We start from the raw sequence: 25,653 nt of genomic DNA on the forward strand, positions 1-25,653 counted from the left end.
CTTAGATTTTCAGTGTGAAGTGAATAATGGCATACTGTATTTCTGTTGAAGTCAGTAAGAGTTTTGGCAGGAGGCTGCATGATCCATCTGGAGCGAAGAGTCTGAAGACCTGTTGGTTGCTGCAGTCCTTGGAAGCCTGTTGAATGTTTTGTGCCTTAGTTTCTCTGTTGGCCTTATGAGAAGGATGTTACTTTCCAAACTTTTGTGGATATAAAATGTTTTTATATAAAAAGCTGTGTTACTGCAAATCGGGGCTGATGAGCAGAAGGAACAGCACAGTTTGAATTGCAATTTGAACAATGCAGCTGAAACAATGAGGTACTTTGATTCCCCTCCTCTGTGAAAGGGTTTTTGTCTACCCAGCTTCATCACCTGCTAAAGGATTCCACTTCACAGGGAACTGCAGATACACTTAATTATTGCAACTTTACAAACACATTACTAAAAATTCCTTCTTTGAATTGATGAGAACAATGAAAGTGCAGTTATTGCCACAGCAGCAAATTATATTTTTACCCTCTTTACAGTTCTTTTTCATTTTTAGGATGTTTTAGGAAGTTTCCAAAATGGTCAGACACCTGTATCTGCTCTTCCTAAGTCTGTAGCTGATCCAAAATAAGAGTTACGTGCAGCTTGGTTTCTTACTTTGTAAACCTAAGCCACTGCTTTGTATCCCAATATATATTTGGGAGATTGGTGTGTCAATGACTACACCCCCACTGGAGAAGGTGATGCTGCAGACCAGCAGAGGTCCTTTATCATTGCTTCAATTTTATTGTTCTTTTAATCATTTTTTTTTATTTTTGTATATTTTCAAGGCAAAGGCAGGGAAATAAAAAAAAAACCAAAACAGAATTGGTGCAATCCATGTGGGTTTTGTGCTGCTGGTGAAGTCCAGTTAGGGACATGTGATGTTAATTACTCTTGCAGATCTGCACTCTGTGATTTATTCTGTTTCCATTCCCATTTGATCCCATTGTTGTAGTTCAGAATATGCAGAGCTGTATATCTGCTAATGGAGTTAGTGGAGATCCTGTTCTGGCAGCTCGTCTTCCAGGCAGATGGGGGAAACCCTGTCCAGTGAAAGTAATGCTAAAATTCTCCATTATTTCAGTGGTACCCTGGTTTCACTTATTGAAGTTAGGGAATCTGGTGGGGTTTAGCCTGTCCACGGTTGAGAGAAAGGTGGTTCTCACCATTCCAGTAGATCTTCCCCTTGAGATGGAGTCTTCTGTTGCGGAAACAGCCTCAGTGGTGAGACTTGCAAGGAGAGGTGGGAAAACAGAAGCAGGGTTTGTCAGTTTGCTGAAACAAACTTATTCAGATCCTTAGGAAGAGGAAACCTGTTGGTTGCTGCAGTCCTTGGAAGCCTGTTGAATGTTTTGTGCCTCAGTTTCTCTGTTGGCCTTATGAGAAGGATGTTACTTTCCAAACTTTTGTGGATATAAAATGTTTTTATATAAAAAGCTGTGTTACTGCAAATCGGGGCTGATGAGCAGAAGGAACAGCACAGTTTGAATTGCAATTTGAACAATGCAGCTGAAACAATGAGGTACTTTGATTCCCCTCCTCTGTGAAAGGGTTTTTGTCTACCCAGCTTCATCACCTGCTAAAGGATTCCACTTCACAGGGAACTGCAGATACACTTAATTATTGCAACTTTACAAACACATTACTAAAAATTCCTTCTTTGAATTGATGAGAACAATGAAAGTGCAGTTATTGCCACAGCAGCAAATTATATTTTTACCCTCTTTACAGTTCTTTTTCATTTTTAGGATGTTTTAGGAAGTTTCCAAAATGGTCAGACACCTGTATCTGCTCTTCCTAAGTCTGTAGCTGATCCAAAATAAGAGTTACGTGCAGCTTGGTTTCTTACTTTGTAAACCTAAGCCACTGCTTTGTATCCCAATATATATTTGGGAGATTGGTGTGTCAATGACTACACCCCCACTGGAGAAGGTGATGCTGCAGACCAGCAGAGGTCCTTTATCATTGCTTCAATTTTATTGTTCTTTTAATCATTTTTTTTTTATTTTTGTATATTTTCAAGGCAAAGGCAGGGAAATAAAAAAAAAACCAAAACAGAATTGGTGCAATCCATGTGGGTTTTGTGCTGCTGGTGAAGTCCAGTTAGGGACATGTGATGTTAATTACTCTTGCAGATCTGCACTCTGTGATTTATTCTGTTTCCATTCCCATTTGATCCCATTGTTGTAGTTCAGAATATGCAGAGCTGTATATCTGCTAATGGAGTTAGTGGAGATCCTGTTCTGGCAGCTCGTCTTCCAGGCAGATGGGGGAAACCCTGTCCAGTGAAAGTAATGCTAAAATTCTCCATTATTTCAGTGGTACCCTGGTTTCACTTATTGAAGTTAGGGAATCTGGTGGGGTTTAGCCTGTCCACGGTTGAGAGAAAGGTGGTTCTCACCATTCCAGTAGATCTTCCCCTTGAGATGGAGTCTTCTGTTGCGGAAACAGCCTCAGTGGTGAGACTTGCAAGGAGAGGTGGGAAAACAGAAGCAGGGTTTGTTGGTTTGCTGAAACAAACTTATTCAGATCCTTAGGAAGAGGAAAGGCTGGATGGAAAGTGAACTAGTCCCATTTGTACTTAAAATAGAAAGCATGGGAATGACAGACTGCAGTCCTTGATTCTTCATGCTTATCTGAGCATCTGGTTTTGTTTGTTTCCTGTACATTTTTGCAGTAACTTGTTCAATTGAAATATGTGCTGGACAGGGTAAGATTTTTCTCGCTAGCTGTGAATAGCTGTACACGTCACATCTGAGAAGTTAATGATATAAATACAAAAGTATATTGTAAGCTGTGAGAACTAAAACATTAACTATAGCAATTACTTCTGACACATCACAAGGAATATGTCAAAAATTAGTCTAGTATGGGAGTTGTCTCTTTGAATGAAACGCACATCCTTTACCATAAGGATCGTTACCAACAGAATGCAAACTTTTTTCAAAGAATAAAAATTGATGGTCTTTTCTTTCTTCTTTTCAGGCAGCACAAATAGTCCTGATTTCTCTCTTCGAATTGAACACTCCTGAGTTTACCATGTTACTTGGTGCCTTGCCAAAAACATTCCAGGATGGTGCTACCAAGCTCCTGCACAACCACCTCAAGAACTCCAGTAACACCAGTGTGGTGAGAGGCCCTTGTCCTTGCAAACAGCAGAGCCCCAGTGACAGCAGCTCATTGATAAGCTATGGCAGATGTTCAGCAGTATGAATTATCTGTAACTGTTGTCTTGAAGCAATATGGCAAAGGAGGCTTCTGTTTGATGTTGCTTTTATAGGGACTGTTAAAAAAACCACCTCAGTTATTTTAAAATTTAATATCGTCATAAACCACTACAGATTTAAAGGAAAAGAAATAATTACTTGAGAACTGCATAAAAGTTGGTGGTGTTTGTGCTTTTAAGTTGGTGGTGCTTTTGAAGATCCTGCCAGTAACGACCTTTTGACTAAAACAGAGATCCTGATACCACAGATTTTCTGATCTTACCATTGCTATTGAGATCAGTTTAATAACAGATATGTTGTCTACTGAGAAGCTTGCAGGAGCTTTGATGTGACCTACAAGGTCTCCTCAGTCTACGCTTATGTGTTACCTTATGTATTGGTTTTACAGGAAGCACTTACGTATTTTTATTTCTCTGAAGGAATAAGTTAGTAGAGTATTTAAGTGTGTTTGTAAACTTTTTACCCCCAGAGCGGCAAGGATTGGGGTATTTCTTGCCTTTTTTATGTGGAAATCTTGTGAAATTTGCTGAAATTTGAACCTTCCTATCTTTGCACTTCCACTACTTTGGACAAGCAGACCTTTGTGTAAGCTAGAACTGCAACATTGGACTTCCAGACTTTGTGCAAAGAGAGCCAGAATTAGAAGCAATTTCTCCTCGTTTTGCTGTGGTGGAAATGATTGTGCAGGCCAGTGGAAAAATGTGAAGTTAGATTGCTCACTTATGCTTGTAGCAAGCACAATTAGAATGCTTTAGACAATGCGGAAAATAGCTGCATAATTACATTGCTAAATTGCCAGGGTAAAGTTCTGCATGCTTTAGGGCCTGGCAAAACGTGTCTGAGAAGCTGGGTAGCCTGGTGGATTGACAAACCATTTCTCTGGTGATATTTGCAGGCTCTATGTGTTGCCTAGTTAAAATTTCAGGTACTGTGGATTGTAGGAAAGTGCACGTGTGCTTTCTTTATCCTCAGAGTGGTACCTTCAATAACATACTGATGACTACATGAACCATGGCTGCAGATTTTTAGGTGAAGAGCCAGAACCAAAACGGCACGAAACTTGTCTAGCGCAAACAAAGGCAATATTTGGACCTGTCGTTGTGTGCTTCTGCCTGTGCGTTGCAACATGTTGCTAATCCCTGTCTTTCTGCTTCTGTGCCAGGGTTCCCCCAGCAATACCCTTGGTCGGACTCCTTCCCGGCACTCCAGCAGCAGAACCAGCCCCTTAACTTCACCTACCAACTGTTCCCATGGTGGATTGTCTCCAAGGTAATGTGGCAGGCTAATTAAACCACTTGCAAAATATTAAAGGATTTCGACACTTGAGTGTGCACTTGCAGAATATGATTCACTTTGAAAGCAAAATAAAGACCAAAAGTTTACAGTAGATTGCTCCAAAGACACAGGGTTTGAACATGATAATATGTGATTGGTGATTGACTTCGTTGTTCCAGTCCTCATGTTATCTGTCTAATCTTAATGTCTTGTCTTATAATACTCATTTTCTTTCATAACTAGGCCTTCTCCAGAATCACATTTGTGGGTTCAATAAAGGTAATATTATATAGCAGCATTAGAAATGAGGTCTTGTTGAGGTTGCAGATATCGCAAACGATACGATGACTTTCAGGTCAAGGTGCTCAGATTGTGTCTGTCTTTTAGGTGTGCCCTTCTGATCAGTAATTCATGTGACTGTAGCACAGTGCTTGTGCTGCTGTGAGAAGTACAGAATCTCCTGTTCCCCTCTTATGCTTTGTGAGGATGCAGAACAAGCAGAGGTGGGGACTGTTTCAATGCTGAACACCTCCCAAATCTCCCTACTCATCAGCAGAATAGTGGCCTGATTCTCTGGGCAGCAGATCTGTTGCAACCAGGTGTTTTGCTGAAGCTGCAGTTGCTACTCCAAAACCTTTTATTGAGGAAACATGGACTCTTGAATATTGGGAGCATACATGTTTCATACCATAAAACCTTACAGCAGAGGATGTAGGAATTTAAGTGGTATGCTCGGGCCCCATAGAAATATTGTAGGAAAGTGTTAGGTTGTATTAGGAAAATATCAGACCTGGTGAAGCTTTAATCCATGCTGGGAAAGCTTAAAAGCTGCTGCTCTTGTCTGCCTGTCCTCTCTGTGAGAGGTCACTTCCCTTTGTCCTTGGAAGAGACAGAATGAAAGGTGTTGGGTGAGGGCTGCAGTTCATAGACCAGCACAGTAAATTACACTGAAATCTGTTGATCAGCCCTGTCGTGACTTGCTAAACCCTGTCTGTAGGGATGCTTAGACATGTGAGTTCCCCTGTGTCAGGAAAAACGCAGCCTTTTAGCCTTTGATGAGTCTTTAATACTAATTCCAGCAGCATATGGGGACCCCGTGGGGTTTCCTGAGAAAATTTTGGATATCTAAATACATCTTTGTGACCCCTAAACGCACTGTAATCTAAAACTAGACTGAGAGGTTGCAAGCCAAGGTCAAGTTGCCTAGTATGAGGTTTTTTCAACAAAGGTTTCATTAAGAAATGAAGTGGTAGAATTTCAGGGGAGTGGTTCCAAATGTGTTGCTTCCTTTTTGACTAGTTTGAGCATTGTTGCCCTGCTGATTTGTCATAGGAAATTACAAACTGAGATCCATCTCCCTGTGGCTACGTTGTGGCTTTGCTGGCCACGTTTGCATGTGGCACTTATCTTTTTTTTTTAAAACCATGACCTTTTACCATGATTTTTGGGTTTTGCCATTGGGACATAACTGTGTTTTGCCACTTCACTCACAGCTTTTCAACTTGTCTTTGCATTCTTCTCACCTTTTGATGTCAAGATACACATATCAAAATATTGATTAAAGCATTCATCATACATGTAATACTCTGTTGCTGTTGGTTTCTAGTATTTTGGGTTTAGGAACTGGGTTTTTTTTCAATGTGATATATTCTCAAGGAATAGTTAGAGCATGTAATTCCAGAGCATTCTGCCATTCAGTGGCCAAGACCAAAGCTGCCACCGGTGTAGTGACCAAGGAATTTCCTTTAGAAAACAATCATACCTTCAATTTTCCACGGAGTTCTTCTTGAAGATGTTGTTTCAAAAACTTAGGTGTCTTGTTGAGAAGTGTGTCCTATCCCCTTGTTGGATTTAGTTATTTGAGTGATGTGTAAAAGTTACTATTCAATGATAGAGGAAGGTGGAAGCTGCTGTAAAAGCCTTTTAAGATATTCAGGGGAGAAGTTCTACTTTTTTTTGGTGAATGACCTCTAAGCAGTAACAGTAGCTGCAGATTTTTACCATTTGTAGAAAAGGTGGCGGTGAGTACTGTGAATCAGTGTCAGTAGCTTCTGATGCTCTGCTGGACTGCATCCTTCTTGAAAATGTCTTGTGCAGCACAGTTTGAGCATGGGCCTGACTTGCAGAACAAGGGAGAATTTAGCTCTGTTTCTCAAGAGTACATGTGGTCGTCCTTCTCTCAGGAAAAAAAGGCTTTGGAAAATGCACACTAACAGATGATGGGGAGTAGGGTGCACTGCAGTATTGCAGTTCTGTGTATAAGTGCTCCTGTGTCATGGTTCCATTACAAATGCTTGTCATTTGCTATTTATCAGGGGTGTAAAATGTCACTTTTCTCTCTACAAACTTAGAAACCCAGCAGACTCAAGTCATTCTGATAGCAGTGTGAAGGGATACAGATTCCCACAGTTCCTTAGTGTAGCCCTCCTCTGAAACTAGGCTTGGCTTTACATTTATATGGGACCTGTTGCCAAAGGGTTGTACTGAGGTTGTGTATGCCCATTGCTTCCTGGGCGCTCCATGTGGGGCCCCTGCCTGCCTTCTCCGTGCCTGTGTCTCGTGCAGGCAGCCTGACTGCAGTCAGTTGAAGGATTATCTCCAGTTCTTAATGCTAGCTTTTGTTTTGAAGGTTATACTTTCCTTTGAATTTTGTCTTGATGCACAAATTAGTGGAGTCATATCTAGAGACGTATGTGTCTTTGGGGCTGGGAAATGTGTAGCAAGGATAGTTTGGTTCCTGTAGGAATATAAAAATGCTTATAAGCATAGCTGCTCTCCCATATTACTAATGGTTTGTGGACAATATCCTCAATATTAATCAGCAAAGCTTTATTGACATGGACTTGCTATGGTATGTTTGTATGCCATTGCCCTTAGGTCACATTACTTCTCCCATATTGTTGCCATCACAGTTGAATTCCACATGACTGATTTTTTTGAAATTATTTTTGTGTGTATATTTGTGTATACGTGCATTTGAGGTCTCTGGATAGATTTTGAATGTTTTGGTTGAACTGGACTTTGCTGATGCAAACAGCTAATTTGCCTTCCCAGGTAATAATGTCTGTTTAACTATCCCCTGATGGTAGTGCCTTCAGAAGGGTAATACGCTTTTGGGGCCTTGGGCAGAGTCCTCCTTTTTTGCTTTTATTTGCTCCATCCAGTTCTGCTTCATGATCACTAGAATGTACCCACTGCATCTGTGTTACTTCTGCATTTGTACCTGCCTTTTTTGTCTTGACAGTTTTAGTTTCTGGGGAGGGGAGTTATGGAGGAAAGAGGTGTTTTCTGAAGAAGAAAAGCAGGGCAGGGCACTTGGGAAGACTGAAAATAATAGGAAAACCCCCAGACTTCTGACTTAAGAGGGGAAAAATGTTTCCTGGGCGATGCTCAGATGAATGGCTTGAGTTTGTGTTGGACAGAGAAAATTTTCTGCTATTTAGTAAATAGTCTAATATGACAAAAAAAAAATTACTAGTTGTGAAGTCCTCCAGTGAAAAAATACTGTCCTGAATGGCAAATGAATTTCTGTAAACTCAGATATTATATTCAGCTTGTGAATTTTCACCTAGATTTCTCTAGGAATATTTGAAGGAGTATCAAATGAATAGGTTTGCCATATTGTTTCTGCCTTTATTAGTAGCCCAGAAACCTGTGTTTAGTTCCAGTGATGAAAAATACCCCACCCAAATTTAGTGCCCTCAAAGATCTCTAGAGGAAATACATCAAAATAAAAGGCTAACAATTTTATTTGGCTATATAAGTTTATGTACTTATTTTTTCACTGACAATAGAAAATACCATTAAAAATAAAATTTGACAGTTTCATTGTGAAGTTGAGCAAGGCATGGAAAAAGAATTAAAATAAGCCACCCACCTTATACAATAAGGATAAGCCTGCGTTGTTTGGTGGCCTGTTTGCAGGTAGGTGGGACCTGAGCTGTGAGACTTGTGATCAGCAGTCTGGGTGTCTGGTGTATTTCCATTAGTTGCATGTAATAGCTGTGGGTTTTGATTACTGGTTAATGAGTTAATTTCTTGACACCACTCTTTAGAGGAGTTTTCACCTGGCTTTGCTGCTGTTTGCACTGGAGCAATTTTGACTGATTTGCCCCATCTGATCTTGCAGCATCTTTCACTTGTGTATACACAAATGTGAATTTCTGAGACAGCATACTTAATAGAAACAAAGTGGTGTCCTGAATACTCCACCAGCTCAAGCATCTATATTCTCCTTTAGAAGATAATTTTGAAAAATCCATGTACCATAAAGGGAACAGGACAAAAGCAAAGGTTAGATGAATTGGCACAGGGATGGTTGCCTTGTCCCAAAGGCACAGGATCAAACAGTAACCAGAAGGGGCTTGTGGAAGTTTGATGAGAGATCTGAATCGACTTAGAGGCTGGTTTCATCCAGTCTTTCCAGGTTTGTTTGCTGAGACCTGGGCCAAGTCCCTAATTTACCTGATGCATTTACACTTTAGACTGACTTTCATTTGCTGAATATTTGGGATCATTTTGAATCTGGTGAAATAGAATCAGATCGTAAGCCCTGCAAAGGTGTGCTGATTGTGTAGGACCTGATTGCAGGCTCTTATAGAGGCACCAGGAGCCAAACTTGACAAGCTGCCTTTGGGTGTCCAGTAAAAAAAAATCGACTCCAACTTTCCTTTCTTCCAGGGAAATCCTGTTGCTCGCAAATACCTGCTTAGAGTTTGAACACAGATGCGTGGTCAGGGATTGTTCACTTAAAGCATTTTAACAGTTGTTTATAAAGGCTCTATCCATTTGTAAAATTTACTGGTTAGTACAAGCAGGGACTGTTTTTCTGTGAACCATATCATTATGTTAGGAATAAAAGTGGAAATGAATAATAGAGGCCAATCCAATGAATTACGGGGCTCAATGGAGTATTCTTGTTTAATTTTGTTTCTATTAATTTTTTTTCTCTCTCTCCAAGGCAGCATGACAGCACTAAACCACTCAGATTATAGTTTCTTTGTTTTTTTTTTCCTCCCTCTCCTTTCTCTGTTTTTTCTCTCTTTCGTTTCTCCTCTGATCGCGGCAGTCGGTTCTGGGGTTGGAGTGCAGACGGGCTGTCGAAGCACCCACCTCCCCTTTCTCAGCCTAACTCCATCCCCACTGCTCCTTCCCACAAGACTTTCAGACGCTCTTACTCTCCCAGGTAACAAGCTACCTGTTAAACCAACTTGTCTGAGGTGTCACAGTATTATTTACCTTTCGCACCGTGGGATTTGTTCAAACGTGGGAAATGATTTGCAGAGGCCTTGGTTGGAAAAGGAAAAGAGGTGACAATAGCTTTCAGAGAGTGGAGGTGGCAGGTAGCCACCTGCTTGCTGCTGGGGGAAGATGCAGCCTGCAAGTGGGGTGAAAAACAAAAAAAAAGGTGGATTTTTCCGGACTCTTCCTCCCTGCCAGGTTCCTGAATGGGTGTACGTTTCACAGTTGGTTTCCAAGGCAGAACGCAGTTGCTGAGCACTTTCTGCAGGCACTGGTTGTGTTATGATAGCACGGGTGAGGTCTTTCAACTTCACTCATGTGCCTTTTGCACAGTGTAGTCCTTTCAAACAGGCAAATACAGCTCAATAGTGATTTCACATCTGCAGTAGTCAATATCCGTGAGACAATGAGGATGAAGTTTGCCTGTGTGATTTTACCAGCTGCCTGCACAGCATGATGGTGGAACATCTTGCAAATTTGTATTATCAAAATTGAAATTGTCCTTACCCACAGGATTTAGAGGATCACTAATTTTGATATCTCTTCCTCCTCCTGTGCCCTCACATTTTGTTCCAATCTGCATACAAATCTTTAATCGCTATACTGGAGTAGACTGGTTTTAATCAAAAAATACCCCTTCTGAATACAAACTTAATTTGTCAGACCTCTATACCAAATTCCTTGGATATTTTTTTAAGTTTATACTGTGACAACAGGCTTTCTGTAGATGTGTTTTCTCCTGACTTAAATATACCTATTGCCTAAAGAAGGACTATATATATAGTCTTTCCTCGAAGCAAGAATTTCCTAATGAAAAACTGTTGAAAGACAAGCAAACAAATTGTTCTTTGAGGGCTCAAAATCTGAGAATCTGTGATATCTGAGAGAGAAAATGTAATCCTGTGGCCTGTACCTCTGTGAGTACCTGCAGAATTAGAATTTTAAATCAATGTTTTGACTCTCTAGGACACTAAGATATTTGCGGAAGAGATACATGTTGATTTTGGGAGTTAAACTGGAGAATTTTTCTTCCTCCTTTCATTAGTTGACACCAAGGTTTGGAATGATTTGACATATATTCCAACCTAGAGCCTGAAAGTGCAATGAAGTGGGCTACTGTGTGCTGCTTGAGGATACTAAACTGTTGATTACTTACACATAGTTTGGATAGGAAACTGAATAATAGTTTATGGAAGTAAAATGTATTTCATTTCAGACTGGAAAACTTCCAAATTGTATCTTGAAAATCTTGCAGAGACCTGCATTGTTTTAGTGCAGCAGAAGATGGAAAATAATGTTGTGACATCCCTGAACACTGCTCATCTCTACTCACTTCTTATTCATCCTGTGACTTTCCTCTAGTTTTCTGCATGGGTCATAATTTTTTTTTTTCCTTTTGTGTCTTTTCTTTTTTTTTTAACTGAAAGGTGGGTGTAGTTCCATGTTATTTTTTTATTCCCCCCATCGTGTTGTCTGTGAAGTATTCCAGCACACATACTGTCAATAGATGTGTGTGTACACATGTAGAGTTTTTGTTCATGTAGAACACAGCCATAATGTGATCTTCTACACAGGCTTACTCTTGACATGTGAAATCACTGGATTCTTTAGATTTTTATTAAAATATGGTTTTGTGCTTTGCAAAATTCATCAGCTTCAGAAATTGCATTAGTCCTTTAGCATTGCAGAGTCTGTACTTTGATCTAGTCTTTGGTAGCAGTTTAGGGCAAAATTCACCCCTGAGGAAAGAAGTGATGATTTTAGCAGAAGATTTAGTGTCAGTATATCCGTGATTATTTCTCTTTTTGTGTGACCTTTGGTAAGTCTTGTCATCTCTTGGTGTAGATACATGGGTACAGTCACATATACACCCTCCTGAATTGCGGTTTCATTGCTCGCTTAAATATTGCATAAAGAACCCATTAAATGTGCTTGAGCTCAAAATTAATATTTTCAAGATCATATAAAACAAAGGTTGTCCTATCCCTGCCTGATACTTACAAAGAATCGAAGAAGTACGTTTACTTTTGTCTGGAAAGCCATCACAGTGCATTAGTGTCATTCAACTGTTTAAAAGCCCTAAATACTTTGACTTCTTCAGATTTATAAACAGCTTTTGTTTCCTGATCTTGGTCTGTTCTTTAAGTGGTTTCTCTTTCTTCCTGGCCAGACAGACACTGTTTAAAGTTGGGGAGTTGTTCTTTGGTTTCTTTGCCAGAATACACGGTGCTGATGCTTGTGTGCACGTTGCTTGGGAGCCAGGGATTATGGCTATTTTCAGTGTGTTAATCCCAAAGGAATCAGGCAGCACCAATCTTACCCTCGGTCTGAAGTTCCTGAATTTCTTTCAGACAAAAAAAAAAAGAAGTAGTAATTCTAGATATTTAACATCCTACTTCTAGTTCTATTGAAAATAATAGCTGTGTACCCAGGACTCAGAAGGGATTTTATGTTTTTTATTTTTTTCTCATCCACCTCACAGCGAGTCTTTCTTTTGTGGAAAAGGAAGAGTTCTTTGTTCAGCCATCCTTTTCCAAGCCTGTCCTGTCATCCTTCCCCAGCTGTTAAGAAATAGTAATTCACCCCTGTAGGGAGCCACTTCTTGACACTTATTGACAAACAACTTGATGTAAATGTCTCAAATTCTTTTGGTTTATTTGCTTCTGGCTCTACTAAGATCTGAGACTCCCCCAGAGAAATTGTTCTCAGTTACTAGGTCTCTTCATAAAATCTGTCTTGGAAAACTGATTGTCGTGCAAACTCAACTTCTCCTAGATAGAGCAAAGCCCTGCCAATAAGGCCTTTTCATTTTCTCCAAGCTTGTAGGACCTTCTCTTCTTAGCCACATCTTTTCATATCATCGGCCCTTGCATGCCACCTATTTTTTTCATGCAATTTAATTTTGGATAACTCTTCAAGGAATCCCCAAACTTGCATGGCTTTATGCTGCTGAGGAATTTCTGAGGCACAGACAGACTGCCTCAGATTTGAGCAAGAGAATTCCCAAATTTAAGCTCAATATTGAAATGCATTTTTTATCAAGGCATCATGCAAATGGCTTTGGTTTTACTATTCTATAAATGAAAGTGGGACATGTTAGACTAAGGTTTACAACAAGATACATTTTCCTTTCCATTTAGATCTGTCACATTTGAATCCATTGATAGAATGTATTTGATATATTATGAAACCTAAATGTCATTGATTTCATTTCCACCAGCTGTCACAACCCTTTGAGTTCTCATAGTGATTGATTTTATTTATTTTCCTTTTTAAATAACACCTTTACCATGCTGGGGATAGGTCTTTTGGTTTACAGAAGCTAGCACAGCTCACTGCTATGGAATGTAACTAACAGTGGACCTGATTTTCCCCTCACAGCGATGTAATGCCACTGATTTCGGTGGAGCTTCTAGATTTAGCCCTGTTTGCAGGGCAGACTCAGACCTGAAGTCTGCTTTGATTCCATCCATATTTTGTTACAAGGCACCATTAGAAAGGGTACACCAAATCATCTGTCTCTGAGTTGGCATTGTTTTTGTTAACAGTCAAAAGCGGATTCCGATTTCATATGTAACATTTCATATACGTTTGGTCTTTAGTATGCTGGATTATGACACGGAGAACCTAAATTCTGATGAAATCTACAGCTCTCTTCGTGGAGTCACTGAAGCGATTGAAAAGTTTAGTTTCCGTAGTCAAGAGGACCTGAATGAGCCGATCAAACGTGATGGAAAGAAAGACTGTGACATTGTAAGTATGTAACTTCAGGTCCCCACATAAGTGAAACTTTAAAATATTGTGTTCAAACCTGGCTTTGGATTGCTAGTGTACAAAAACCAGTTACTCGGTTGTATTCTTGCAAATATCTTCAGCTTATTAGTTGCCGATGGTTTACAACTAAGTTATGGAGTCTCACTAATGTAGCCTCTTGCACCCTTTAAACTCGAGCTGCTTGTACAGTGTGCTCACTGAGTTTCTGAGGGAGTCTCATGCACGAAGGAAACAGTGCTGGTGTTCCTCAGGCTCAGCGTGGCTCAGTGATGGCTTTTTCATGGACCATGTGTAGTCAGGTCTGTAATGGGAAATGTTCTTAAAGTGCATGGGTGGTTTCCCTCGCAGGCTTGTTGCTTCCTATGTAGGAAGGACCCCTATTCACTTTAAAGATACAACTCACGTAGCACCTTATGCTGCATGAATGGTTATAGAATTATCTACCATGTGAGATGCTGTTTGTTTTAATTAAATACGTGGACTGCAAAATTTAGAAGTCTTAGACAATGATCCTTATGTGTCCCTTCCAACTTCACACCTTCTCTGATGGTTTTGCTTCCTATCTTATCTGGACAAAGAAGTTTAGTTTAGTAAATTAAGTTAGTCTTAAAGCTAAAAATTCATGCTCCAAAATTTTTCTTTGAGACCCTTCTATTGTTTAGTTCTTGTTAAACATCACCCAACACCCTCTATCAGTGGGTTATGAAATTTCATGAGGAGAACATTGCTTTTGCTTCCTTTCCCTTCTTAGCAAATTGGTCCTGTTCCGGAGCTTGTGATCTTTGCCAGCTTGTGCAGTTTTAGCAATATTAACTTATATATAGGAATGTTAGCATAGATTTTTGCCCTATGGTCATGAGGTATTTTTGGAACAGTTGTAGTTAGATAAGGGAAAGAGGTGGTAGTCTAAGTTTTACGCAAGCATTGTGTACGTGTAAACAATTCTATGCATCTTCATATTGGTTGGTGAACTCTAAAAAAGCTACAGCTTCCGGAATTTGAGTAGTCTCATGTAATTTCTTTCTGTTTGATCCCCCAGGTGTCTCGAGATGGTGGCCTCGCTGTGCCTAGCAGTGATGTCCGTGGAAGCGGTGACATTGTGGAAGGCGGAAGGATGGCTCTAGATAACAAAACCTCCCTACTTAACACCCAGCCTCCCCGCGCCTTTTCAGGGCCACGTGCTCGAGAATATAACCCCTATCCTTACGTCGACACAATTAACACTTACGACAAGACTGCCCTGAAGGAAGCAGTGTTCGATGATGACATGGATCAGCTTCGGGACGGTTTGTATCAGCATATGTCATAAAATGGCAGGCAGCTTGCTCTGTTCCTGGTATATTTGTGTGTGGGTAGTGCTCTCAGATACAGGCTTGCCCGTGCATATGTTGTCTATTACTGTGCAGCAGAGTTGAGGCTTGGTATGAAAATACTCTCTGTTCTCTTGTGCCAGCAGAACCTGATCTTGCGGCTATTGAGAAACTGTCATACTGCAGTTTTAATTTTTGTTTGCCTAGAGTTTCCCTCAATCTTGTCCCTTAAGCATCTAAATGTAGGGACACTGTTTTGGGAACATTCCACTCTTTATGCCTGAAACATCTCACTCAATAGCTTGTTGTTTCTTAGCATTTCACTTCATTTGAGTGATGCTGCACCTTAGCTTTATTCTTTTGTAGTACACTGATGAGTCACTGTACTTTGATCTAAAGGTCATACATGTGATTGCTGGTTTTGGGTGTGTGTGTCTGGGGGAAAACTGGCAGTTCTCATCTTGTAGCAGCAATTGGAACTGGATGAAATCCAATTGTCATCTCTTCCTGGTTCCTTAGAAGCCATGTGCAGATTCATGAGCTGTGTTGTGAACTCGGGTGAAATTGTGGGCTAGTTGGATTCTCGTGCCTGCTTGACTGAGGCCACCAGGGATTTGATGCATTTTTTGGGGGGGCCCTTGTCATGTGCAATTTGTTCTGTAGAGGGTTAGTAATCTTCGCATCTTTGATCTTTTTTCCTGTTTCCCCAAATGATTACCTACCATTTGTCCTAGAAGTACCCATTGACCATTCAGATTTGGTGGCTGATCTTCTGAAAGAGCTCTCCAACCACAACGAGCGGGTGGAGGAGCGGAAAGGAGCTCTCCTGGAACTGCTGAAGATCACAAGGGAAGATAATCTCGGAGTTTGGGAGGAACATTTCAAAACCATTCTGCTCTTGCTGCTGGAAACGCTTGGAGACAAAGATGTGAGATGTAGATTTTTATCTTAACTCAATACGTTGCTTCATCTAGGGTGATAGTTCCTCCACTCTAGTTTAAATGAAACCTGCATTTTGTACAGCACCTCATCAGTGATGTTGCACTGCTTGTTTTTTCTTTTGAAGGTTGGTGACTCTGCTTTTGTTTTCAGTGTGCTTAATGATGGATTTTAAGCTATTCTGGAGTGTTCCATTTTTTCCCCTCTCCTTCTAGAATGTTGGTAACATATAACTAGGAAGTTGAATTAGAATCAGAAGAAAAGTTATCTTCAAGTCTTGTACAAAAACTACCAAGATTTCAAAAGCTGTTCTTTTCCGAATTAGGATGAAATTACAAGCTCTTAGCTATATCATCCTCATTCCCCCAAAAAAGAAGAATTTTTTTTTTTTGCTCTGTGTGGTTTAGAGATCCAGGCTATTAGATCTCGTGGGATGGGTCTCTGTATCTTGCAAAAATGTCATCAAGAACAAACTACTTGCATAGGGGATCTTGTTTTGAAGTATTAAAAAAAAAGCTGCGTTATTATCACAGCCTAATACTTGATAGCTGATCAAAGTGATAATTCACAGGCTAGACTTTTCCTCCTTCCACTTGGGGTTATTTGTTCAGCTTTCAGCACAATGATATTTGGTAAAGACCCAGCACCCTGCTGCGCCTTCGCATCAGAGCCATGTTCCATCTCAATGTTACAATATTTAGGCTTCAAAGCACTGAAGCGCTCACAGTTCTTTTTTGTTTCATCTGATTCAATATCCATTGTATTTTTTATATTCCTTGTAAAGTATATGGCAGGCCGTCAGAAATTTTAATTCTGAAGCAGTGTAGGTGGCTGATGTTTTCTCAGTTGTTTGTAGCATAAGCATGAGCTGCTTTAGTCCTACATGTTAATCATAGCATCATCACACATGTATAGGAAGATGTGATGGCTATATCTAAGTACATGTGAATTGTGATACTGCATGAATTTTGCAGATGAGTATCAAAGGGCATGCTTAAAAGGCTGAGTATAAAGTATTCCTCTGCTGAAATTGTAGAATCTATTTGGAGTGGCGACAGGCCAAAAACTTAATATAGCAGTTGTGAAATTGAAGCAGGTGTTATAAATCCCTTCTGCTAATGATCTTTTGATATAAAGGATTAACACATAGGTCAGCGTTGACTACAATGACTGACTGTTCTTGAAAGTAATTTCCATAGGAGTTACAGGAAGGGAGTCAATTTTACTGCATTAGTACCTGAGGAACAGCTTTGTTGTGTGGATGGAGCCCAGCTTGATATCCGTGAAGCTAAGCAAAAGAGGAAGGGCAAAACAAACACCACCTGAGCTTCTTTGTAGATTCATGTAATGCAGATGTGCTGCTTTGGGTACAAATTTGTACTTCATTGCCAAAAGAGTATGGAATTTAACAAAGTAGAGTCATTCTGATTCTTGTACCTGTGACAACAGTCATTTTATGTGAATTTTTGTGCAAAGCAAGCAAGGAGACCAAGTGTGAATTTTAGTTATATTAATTACACTCCTCACTTCACTGGAGCCAGTAGAGCAATATGAGATTTCTGGTGGCGTACGTAGGGAGCCATGAGAATTTACTTCAAACTACAATTTTGAGAAGTGACTTTTCTCATGTGGGTTTCTCTTGACACAGCATTCAATAAGAGCCCTGGCGCTGCGAGTCCTGAGAGAGATCTTAAGGAACCAGCCGGCAAGGTTTAAGAACTACGCGGAATTGACCATCATGAAAACACTGGAAGCACATAAAGATTCCCACAAAGAGGTGAGTGAGCCTTTCGGTGTTGCTACTGGGAAAGCAATATGGACCTGCTGAAGGAATGTAGGAGTCGTGAGGTTTACAGGCAAACACATTGACCCATCTTGACAATGGAACAAACTGATATTAAGTCTCCCCAGTATGAAGACAGGATTTTAACGTGCTGAGGTGGGGAGGAAAAAAATTGAGACTGACAGAGCTGTTTATTAGATTTGGAGCTATCTCGTCATTGTTCAGCAACTTCCTTGGAAATCCCAAGGATTTCTGTGCTCATTCTGGGAGAGGCTTGAGTAGAAAAAGAGAGGCTTGAGTAGAAAAGCCTGTTTAATAATTTTTTGGAGCACCCTGGGGACACTATGATCCTTCCATCTGGGTAAGGATATGGTGTGTACTGGAGAACACAAGGCCCAGGTGTATAAAAACTGAATGGTGAAATTGAGCTGTGCTGGAAAACTGGGAACTGCTGAGTAACAGGAGAAAATGAACAAAGAGGTCACGCTGCTGAACAGAAGCTGGGGCAGAGGAAGAAGCCAAGGGAAGAGTGAATTACATTTTCTTTTTGTGAGAGAAACTTGTATGTAAAACTGAAAGTATTCTTCTGGAGTAAAACAAAAATAAACATTTGAACTAAATAAACTCAAATTACATTTAAAGTCAATCTATGTAGATTGTCTTCCAAGCTGGAGCTTTCAATCTACCTTGTGCATGTCGCAAGTTTGAAGTAAAGCTTGGAAGATGCCACGTGAATTTCTCTGTATGTCTGTGATGGCTTTGTTACCAAAGTCCTTGCTTTGAAATATAAGACACGTAGTCTTCTCTGCAACAGGCTTGTCCTAAACTAGCAATTTTAGGCACCTCTGTCTGGAGAGCTTAGGCCATGAAAAAGGTCATTGTATAGATCAGACTGCTCCGTATCATTGCGTAACTTGCACAAGGTTATGTTAGCTGTGTGTAGCAGAAACTGTACTGTTTTAAAACCAAAACAGCAAAACAAAAAACACCCTCAGGGAAAGAAAGTAACAAGCTGGATTTCTCTAAAATGCAAAAGTATAAAATGTTTAGTCCTTCAGTGAATGAGGACTTCTGTACTCTGCCTGCTTTCCTCTCCTTGATTTAGAGCCTTTGCTCTCCTGTCATTTTCAGTTCAGAGTAATAAGAAGCAGTTGTAAATTGATTTCCTGATAAAGCAGTCAGACAAAACATTGTGTTCTGAAGGAGTGCCTTTTATTGGCAGGTTTTCCTGGTTGCATATTTCTCAGCTCACCTTGACTCAGTGCCCTTTATATTTTTTTTCTGAGCGTCCTCCAAAACTACCATTTCTAGCAGGACCTTTTCAGATTGTCTCTGGTCTTGTTTTTAATGTCCCTTGGAACTCACTGTCCTCATGGGACTGGTAGGTTATATAGAAATCAAGCACAATGTTGAAAACATGACACTTTATGCCTCTGTACTCCCCACACTGTGCTTTTCATACTTGTGGTATGAAAAGGTTCTTCAGGATTTGTGTGAGGTGACTCCTGAGGAAGAGCAGAGAAGAGTAAGTGTCTGTTGCTAAATGGTTGCCTGCACTGCAGTGTTAAGTGGTGTCACTGGTGTTGGATTTTTCATTCTATGTGTTGATGCCTGTGATCTCTGTGTAAAAGAGGCTCTCGGAACCATGATACAACCCATGGAAGGTATCATCTGTCTGTCAGTAGTTTGAGAATATCAGTTAAGTCAGGGAAAAATTAACTGGGAGTCCATTTGGGCATGGCTCAGTTGGTCAAACTCATAGCCCTGGGCCAAAAGGTCACTAATTCCCATCCCATGGTGGCCCTTCAGCTTGCTGTCGCTGCTGACTTTGCAGCACGGCTCTCTCCAGGAGGGGTGGAGGAGCTGCCCTTTGACTTGATCCCACTGAGTGGGAGATTAAGTGAGGATTCTCCAGTTTGTGATTGAAGGGCACTTTCAAATAATAGCTGAAGAAGGAAAGGGAAGATCTCAGCAGTCTGTTCTACAGTTTTCTTTTTCACTAAATCAGAGCAGTATTAAGGGCAGTGGTGTACTGTCCTTAGACCACATAAAATAAAATCGTCCTCTGTACTATAAAAACTTATTTTAAGGAAAGTTGCTATATATTTTGGTTTGGAAAGTGTTAATTCTTGTGCCAGTGATGCCCTGATAGGATGTTACTCCAGGATTTGTTGTGTTTCTGGGCTGCTTCTGCCTTGTTGTAGAAGACCGGAGTGATCCTGGCTTAGTTTAAGATCCTTTGGCATGCAGCAGGCTGCATAAATCAGCAGAAGATGACTGTTTTGATCGAGCTGTATCTGCTTCAATCTTTCTTACCTGATTTTCGCCTTCAGCACAGGGGCTGCTAATTGCTCCAAGTTATTGCTTCCATTTTCTGTTATGTTTGGTCCATGGGGAATCAGTCTAAAGTGACCAAGCAAAGAGTAAAGAGTTTGAAGAGGAGCATGGTACAGAACACTTAATCTCAGGTAATGTCTCTAAGAAGTCATTCCCCTAAGAGGCAACTCTTTAGAAATCAAGAAGGTTCGTCTTCCTAAATTCCAACATTGCTGCTGTTCAGCGTGGCCAGGAGGGATCAAATAATGAGTTATAACCAACATATTCTCCACCCAAATACTGCCCTCTCCTCCATTTGAGTGCTGGTATCTAGTTAAAGAAACAAAAGGGCCTGTGGTTTTATTCCAGATTACGTAGTTCAAAGCATCAGAACAATGTTAGCAAAGCTGGGTGTCTTGGGATGCTTGGATAATTGGCTGTGTCCAAGCTGAAGTCTTTAGACAGTTCAGTCTTTGCCATGGCTAGGACTCTTGTGTCTCCTGTTGCTGAAGGCAAGGTGTAGGATCAGTGGAGCAGCATAAGAGCACCACTTCTCTTCCCAGGGACAAAGGAGAGAGAAACTTGGTACATGTTGGATGCCAAGTTGCGCCTTGTTGTGACCACAAACGCAGGAGATTGGCAAAGCACAGACCTCAGTGGAGGTTCAAAATTAATGTGGCCCTAGGCTACAGACTCAAAGGCTCTGGGTTGGGATCCATGTTTAGTTTGCTTTTTTAAACTTCAGCCTGTTTTTGTACTGTTCTTAGTATAACAGTCTATTCAGTGCTGTTGATTTAATGGAGTGATGTGAAGAGTCAAGCCTGCTTCAGTCATAACTGTAAATATTTATGGGGGTTGACATGTAAATGCCTTTCACTTACTTTTGGAGCATTAGAACGTAATTGAAGTTGTGGACGGTATTAAATCTTGTTGATTTTTATCACTCTTTGTTTGGAGTTATTTGGAAGAGGACCATCTTTCTGTTGCCAATTAGTTAATATTAACTCATTTGTTCCAATGTAGTTACTCACCCATAACTAAGGAGAGATGCTGCCTGCTGACCCAATACCATTGATATGACATTGCCTCAGATTCATACCAGCAAAATTGAGTATAAGTTCTTCTTCTTGAGTATATTAAAACAGAAATAGTTAATTATCTTGGGAAATGGTTACAAAGTGAAAATCGTGGGATAGATAATTCCCTGCTTCTGTCTCTCCCAGTCTATTTTTCTTTTCAACTAAGCCTATAGACTTAGTTGATGCATATTTTCTATGTGCCAGGAAAGAATATTGTGCCATATCTTAGATATCTAATTTTGGCCTTTTATTATCAAGAAGGTCATGTAATTGGGATGTAACATTCTTTGTTGTAACCCTCTAAAAGAGGGTGAAAAAGAAGAACTAACACAGCTATCCATTAACTGTAGATAATTGTTACTGTCTTGCTGAGGTGCTTTTAGATTGGCCTCTGACGTTAATAAGATTTGCAAGTGTCCTCTGATGGTGCTGTGATCTATGTAGGTTTCTGCAAAACATAGCTTACTAAAGAAGAAAAGCACTAAATGATCACAGTCTTCAAGGTTAATTGACATATAGTTCATGCTGGAAGCTGCCAAGCGCTGCAGCTTGGCAGTTGTTGATGTTTCATTGTATATGTTTATGTGCTTTTTCTAATTCCCAACATGTTTCAAGTACTTAGTGCAGAGAAGAAGCAGTCTAATCTACTTCATCTCTTCTGAATCCCTTATAAAAATCACATTGTTTTTTCATCTGCTTAGCGTTCCCCATTGCTGAGTTCACTTCCTGCTTTGAAACCAAGTTCTTAATTGTTTGTTCCTCTCTGGATCAGACTGTAAAGCCTTCAGGGATGGGAGTTTGCCTGGCTAGGTATTGGTAAACCTCCATCCCCTCCAGCTTAGATTATGCAGGCTTTAAGTAGCCACCTCTAGATGGCAAAAATTGGCTCAAAAACATAGCTGTGTGCTGTGTGCCTTGTCAGCCCGAAAAAGAAATGTTGTTCTTTTGCTTAATGAACTTCCTCTGGCACTCTGCGTGTTTCACAATAGTGTACAAAGCCTCTAAGTTTTCAGCGTGGTTTTACCTACACGGCCTCATTCTCTATGGCTTCTGCAGAGATGGTGCAATGAGGAATCGTGGCAAAGTACTGCAGCTTACAGTCCTATGTACAGCTCCCATGTAGGTGTACAGGTGCTGCTCTGCTTGGTCCTAGCATGTTACGCTGATGCCCTGTGCAACCTGTGAACCTGGCATGTTCCGCCTTTGGCAAATCAGGATAAATATTTATTTATTTTCTGTATTTGCCAGCAGTTTGTGTCACTTCAAAGCAAAAATGAAACCATCAAAACCCTTTAGAAAGTTGCTGCTTGTTGACCAAGAGCAGATTACCACGGACAAGCTGCTTGCTGCAGCCATCAGGCAGCAAGCGACGTCTGTAATGCACCGAGAGGAATAGCTGAGCAGAAGAAATTATGCAGAAGAGATGGAGCCTTGGTTCTGGCTGTCTTAAGCGAGCAGGATCCCATGGCTGCAGTACGTTGTGAACCAGATAAACCGGTGGGAATCATCATCCAAAGTTTGTCCAGCAAGTTTTGTAGAATGTCGATGATACCAATGTGCTTTTCTATTAAAAGAAAGGGCTGTGTGACAGGTGGCTGTCTTGACCACGCTGTTCCTAGTACTGCCCATCAACATATCCCTTCCCGTTGAAATCAGAAAGCATTTCATGTGCATATTGCTGGGACCTGTACCTCTGGAGCTTACTCCTCTATAGCATTAAGAAGACATTGCTAGAGGTGAACAGCCTACTTGTGTGTTACGCATGGCTTTGTGCCATCTGAATATGGTTCCTTCCCTAAAGCAAACTTGGGTGGAAGTATAGCCATTTCTGACTTTTGGGAGACTCACTGGGAAGGTCTTGATGCACCACAGATGTTTTTCAAGGAGCCCATCAGCAGACACAGCTTATGTTGTGTCAGCAGAAGTCTCTAGCATCTAGAGTGTAAGGTGAGCGTTTGGGAGGGAGAAAAACCTGCTGCTTTAAGGCAAAGCACTATCTTTTAGATCTGTGTTCCTGGGCTACCTGCCCTGTTTTGAATTATATCGAACTATCCAGTTCAAGCCGTGGTTTGTTCTAAGCTTTTACTGGGAGGTAAGATCATGATTGTGTCATACCTTACGTACAGCTTAGTGTCTGTGTTTTTAAAACGCTGCAGGCTCTCTTTAGTCTCGCACATCTTGCTTCATAGCCACCCTTTTGAACTTGCTGCTTCCAACTGCCATCATCATTTGAGAGCTTTGCTAGTTTTCTTTTATATTTGTGAGATCACCGAGAATAATTATATTATGTTAGGCAAAAAGTTTGCTTGACTTGATACCCTACCTGACTGACTAGCAAGAAGCAAGCGTACAGTGATGCCTCCTGTCGATATTCTCCATCCTTCCAGCTGCCTGAAGCTTACAGCCTTGCCATGCTAATGGTTCTGCTGGCTGCTCTGTGTTTTGGCCTTTGGTTTTTCTTCAGTAAATTCAACTGTTTTTTTTAATCCTCTTGTGACAATAAGTCCCATAGTCTGAGCATGGATTGAAGGCCACTTTTTTTCCTCATATTTAAAGGATGCATAACGACTACCTCTTGTGGTGTCTGCTGGTAGTATGAGCCTAATGGGGCTCTTCTTCCCATTTCCCAGTGTGTATTTGTTCATCTTACCTCCAAAGATGGGAGGAAGAACCTGTTGCTTGATGCTGTTTGCTTGTTTCTTCCACTTCTCTGAACCCTGCTGGCCAGGTTAAAGTCCTGATTGAAGAAAGATACTTGATTTTTTTGATATTGTATGGTATGTGTAATTTGCAAGACACACGTGTTGTGCCTCACGGCAAAATATTTTTGCTAAACTCTTGTATAATTGCACGTTCTTGTTGCCAAGTGACGTGGCAGTTTGTATCTTTTGATAATGCACTTTCCTCTATGTGAGAACGCTGCTGGTTTCTCTGGTGTTACCAGGTGAGCTCTCATGACTCTGGGAGTGCTGTGTAAGTGTTTGGAGATGTGCCTTCCCTGGTGGGATGCAGAGTTGGTCTGGGTGGCTGAACGCTTTATTCTGCCAAGGCCAGAAGGAAAGACCTTTTGGATAGGGATACTTGCATTGCAGAATGGTGGCATTTGGCTTTCTGTGCCCGCAGGGACGAGCTTGTCCTTTTGGCTGGCTCTCAGCTGGTGTTGCCCTGCCCCTTCCTGCAGCCTGTCCCCTGCCAGCCCTTTCCAAGGGAGCTGGGAGCCCGTTACCTGCAGAGGCTCTGATTCAAGCAAGCATGTAAGCACATGCTTGAATCCCATTGACGTCAGTGAGACTTCAGCATGTTAATAAAGTTAAACAGACGCTTAAGGGGTTTGCTGAAGTGTGGCTTAGATGCAGACGCTGTCTGCCAGATGTGCTCTCGGAAGACTTGGATGTCTCCCTGGTGTTGTCACATTTACAAGCTAATATCAGCAGGAAGCCTACTGGACATGTGTAACGCGTCCTTCTGTATTCAGAGGGAAGGCACTGCAGGGAGAAGTGATGGGAAATACCCAACTGCTGTGTAAATGCTGCCAGATCCTTGCTGCACGCAGGCAGCTTTGCTGAAAGGAGGACTCGTGGGGGCATAAATAAATCCTGCACCTTTACAGCTGACCTCACAATGTGCAAAATATGTATGACCTGTGTTGCTGTTTGAACCCTGGCTTGTTTTGGGAAAAAAATTACAGCTGTCTTTTAACCCCTTGTGCTTGGAACTGGTTAAGAGGCTTTTAAAGAAAGGTTTTGTTTCGTGCACTTGCTTCATACCTGCAACTTAATGTGCATGGTAAACTCTGCAACCAGGATGTGGAGCTGAAACCCAGATAGAATTACTCATTGAAATTTTTACCTACTCGAAACTGTTTGGAGTGTACAGTAGTATATTTAAGATCAAAGTGTGACCTTAGGTGGATACTAAATATTATTGTTTTCTTATCCAGTAGGATACCAGGAAGATTTAAGGTTAAGAAATTATTATTTTTTTCAGTGACCTGCAAAGTATATGCAAGTTTTTCTTTATGAGAGTGTGTGAAAACATTTACTAACAGTAATTGTAATTGTTGCAAAGCAAAATCCCAAATGCCCTGTGTCCAAATAGGTATAGATAGTGAAGTTTTTTAGCTGAAGTGACTTGCTCGTGAATGTTGTTAAATTGTGTATATGCAAGTTTTTCTTTCTGAGAGTGTGTGAAAGCATTTACTAACACTAACTGTAATTATTGCAAAGCAAAATCCAAATGCCCTGTGTCCAAATAGTTAGTGAATAGATAGTGAACTTTTTTAGCTAAAGTGACTTGCTCGTGAATGTTGTTAAATTGATTCCAAGATATGTGGGCTCTCTGTAAATCCACTGCATTGTTTGTGGAAAGCTTTATGGTAGCAGTGTTTCAGCACTGGGAAAGCCGACGTCAAAAGCCGTCGTGCCAAGAAGTGAATTCCTTTAAAGGGAGACCTCCTGGGAGCTCCTGACTTCATCCACTCCAGCAATTCAATGCTGTGGTACCAGAGCATGGCGTTACGGCATTAGGTTTCCCTTAAGTACTTGAGTGTTTCTCTCCTTTCCCAACAAAATCATATAGTGCTTCCTTATGAACTAGTACTAGCTTCTGTGGAAAAATATTAACTTTCATTCTTCTCATGTGTGAAATTGAAGAGAAATTAGCAAAGAAATAGCTGGAAG

At 40.8% G+C, this 25,653-nt stretch overlaps 1 protein-coding gene across 13 annotated transcripts in view; it reads left to right on the top strand.

Moving 5' to 3' along the window:
- CLASP1 (cytoplasmic linker associated protein 1) overlaps positions 1 to 25,653 on the top strand; it is a 178,113-nt gene that overhangs the window by 141,654 nt on the left and 10,806 nt on the right. For 6 of the 13 annotated variants that reach the window (XM_014939598.1, XM_014939605.1, XM_014939567.1 and 3 more), the window contains 6 exons: positions 3,016 to 3,159; positions 4,420 to 4,526; positions 13,376 to 13,526; positions 14,587 to 14,833; positions 15,595 to 15,785; positions 17,445 to 17,573. In XM_014939598.1, the coding sequence (XP_014795084.1) occupies positions 3,016 to 3,159; positions 4,420 to 4,526; positions 13,376 to 13,526; positions 14,587 to 14,833; positions 15,595 to 15,785; positions 17,445 to 17,573 (969 nt within the window). Of the gene's footprint in view, positions 1 to 3,015; positions 3,160 to 4,419; positions 4,527 to 9,600; positions 9,718 to 13,375; positions 13,527 to 14,586; positions 14,834 to 15,591; positions 15,786 to 17,444; positions 17,574 to 25,653 lie in introns of all 13 variants that reach the window. The other 7 variants (XM_014939521.1, XM_014939528.1, XM_014939537.1 and 4 more) reach the window with 3 other exon arrangements.

Source organism: Calidris pugnax, unplaced genomic scaffold, assembly GCF_001431845.1.
Source record: "Calidris pugnax isolate Ruff unplaced genomic scaffold, ASM143184v1 scaffold21, whole genome shotgun sequence".
Lineage (NCBI taxonomy): Eukaryota > Metazoa > Chordata > Aves > Charadriiformes > Scolopacidae > Calidris > Calidris pugnax.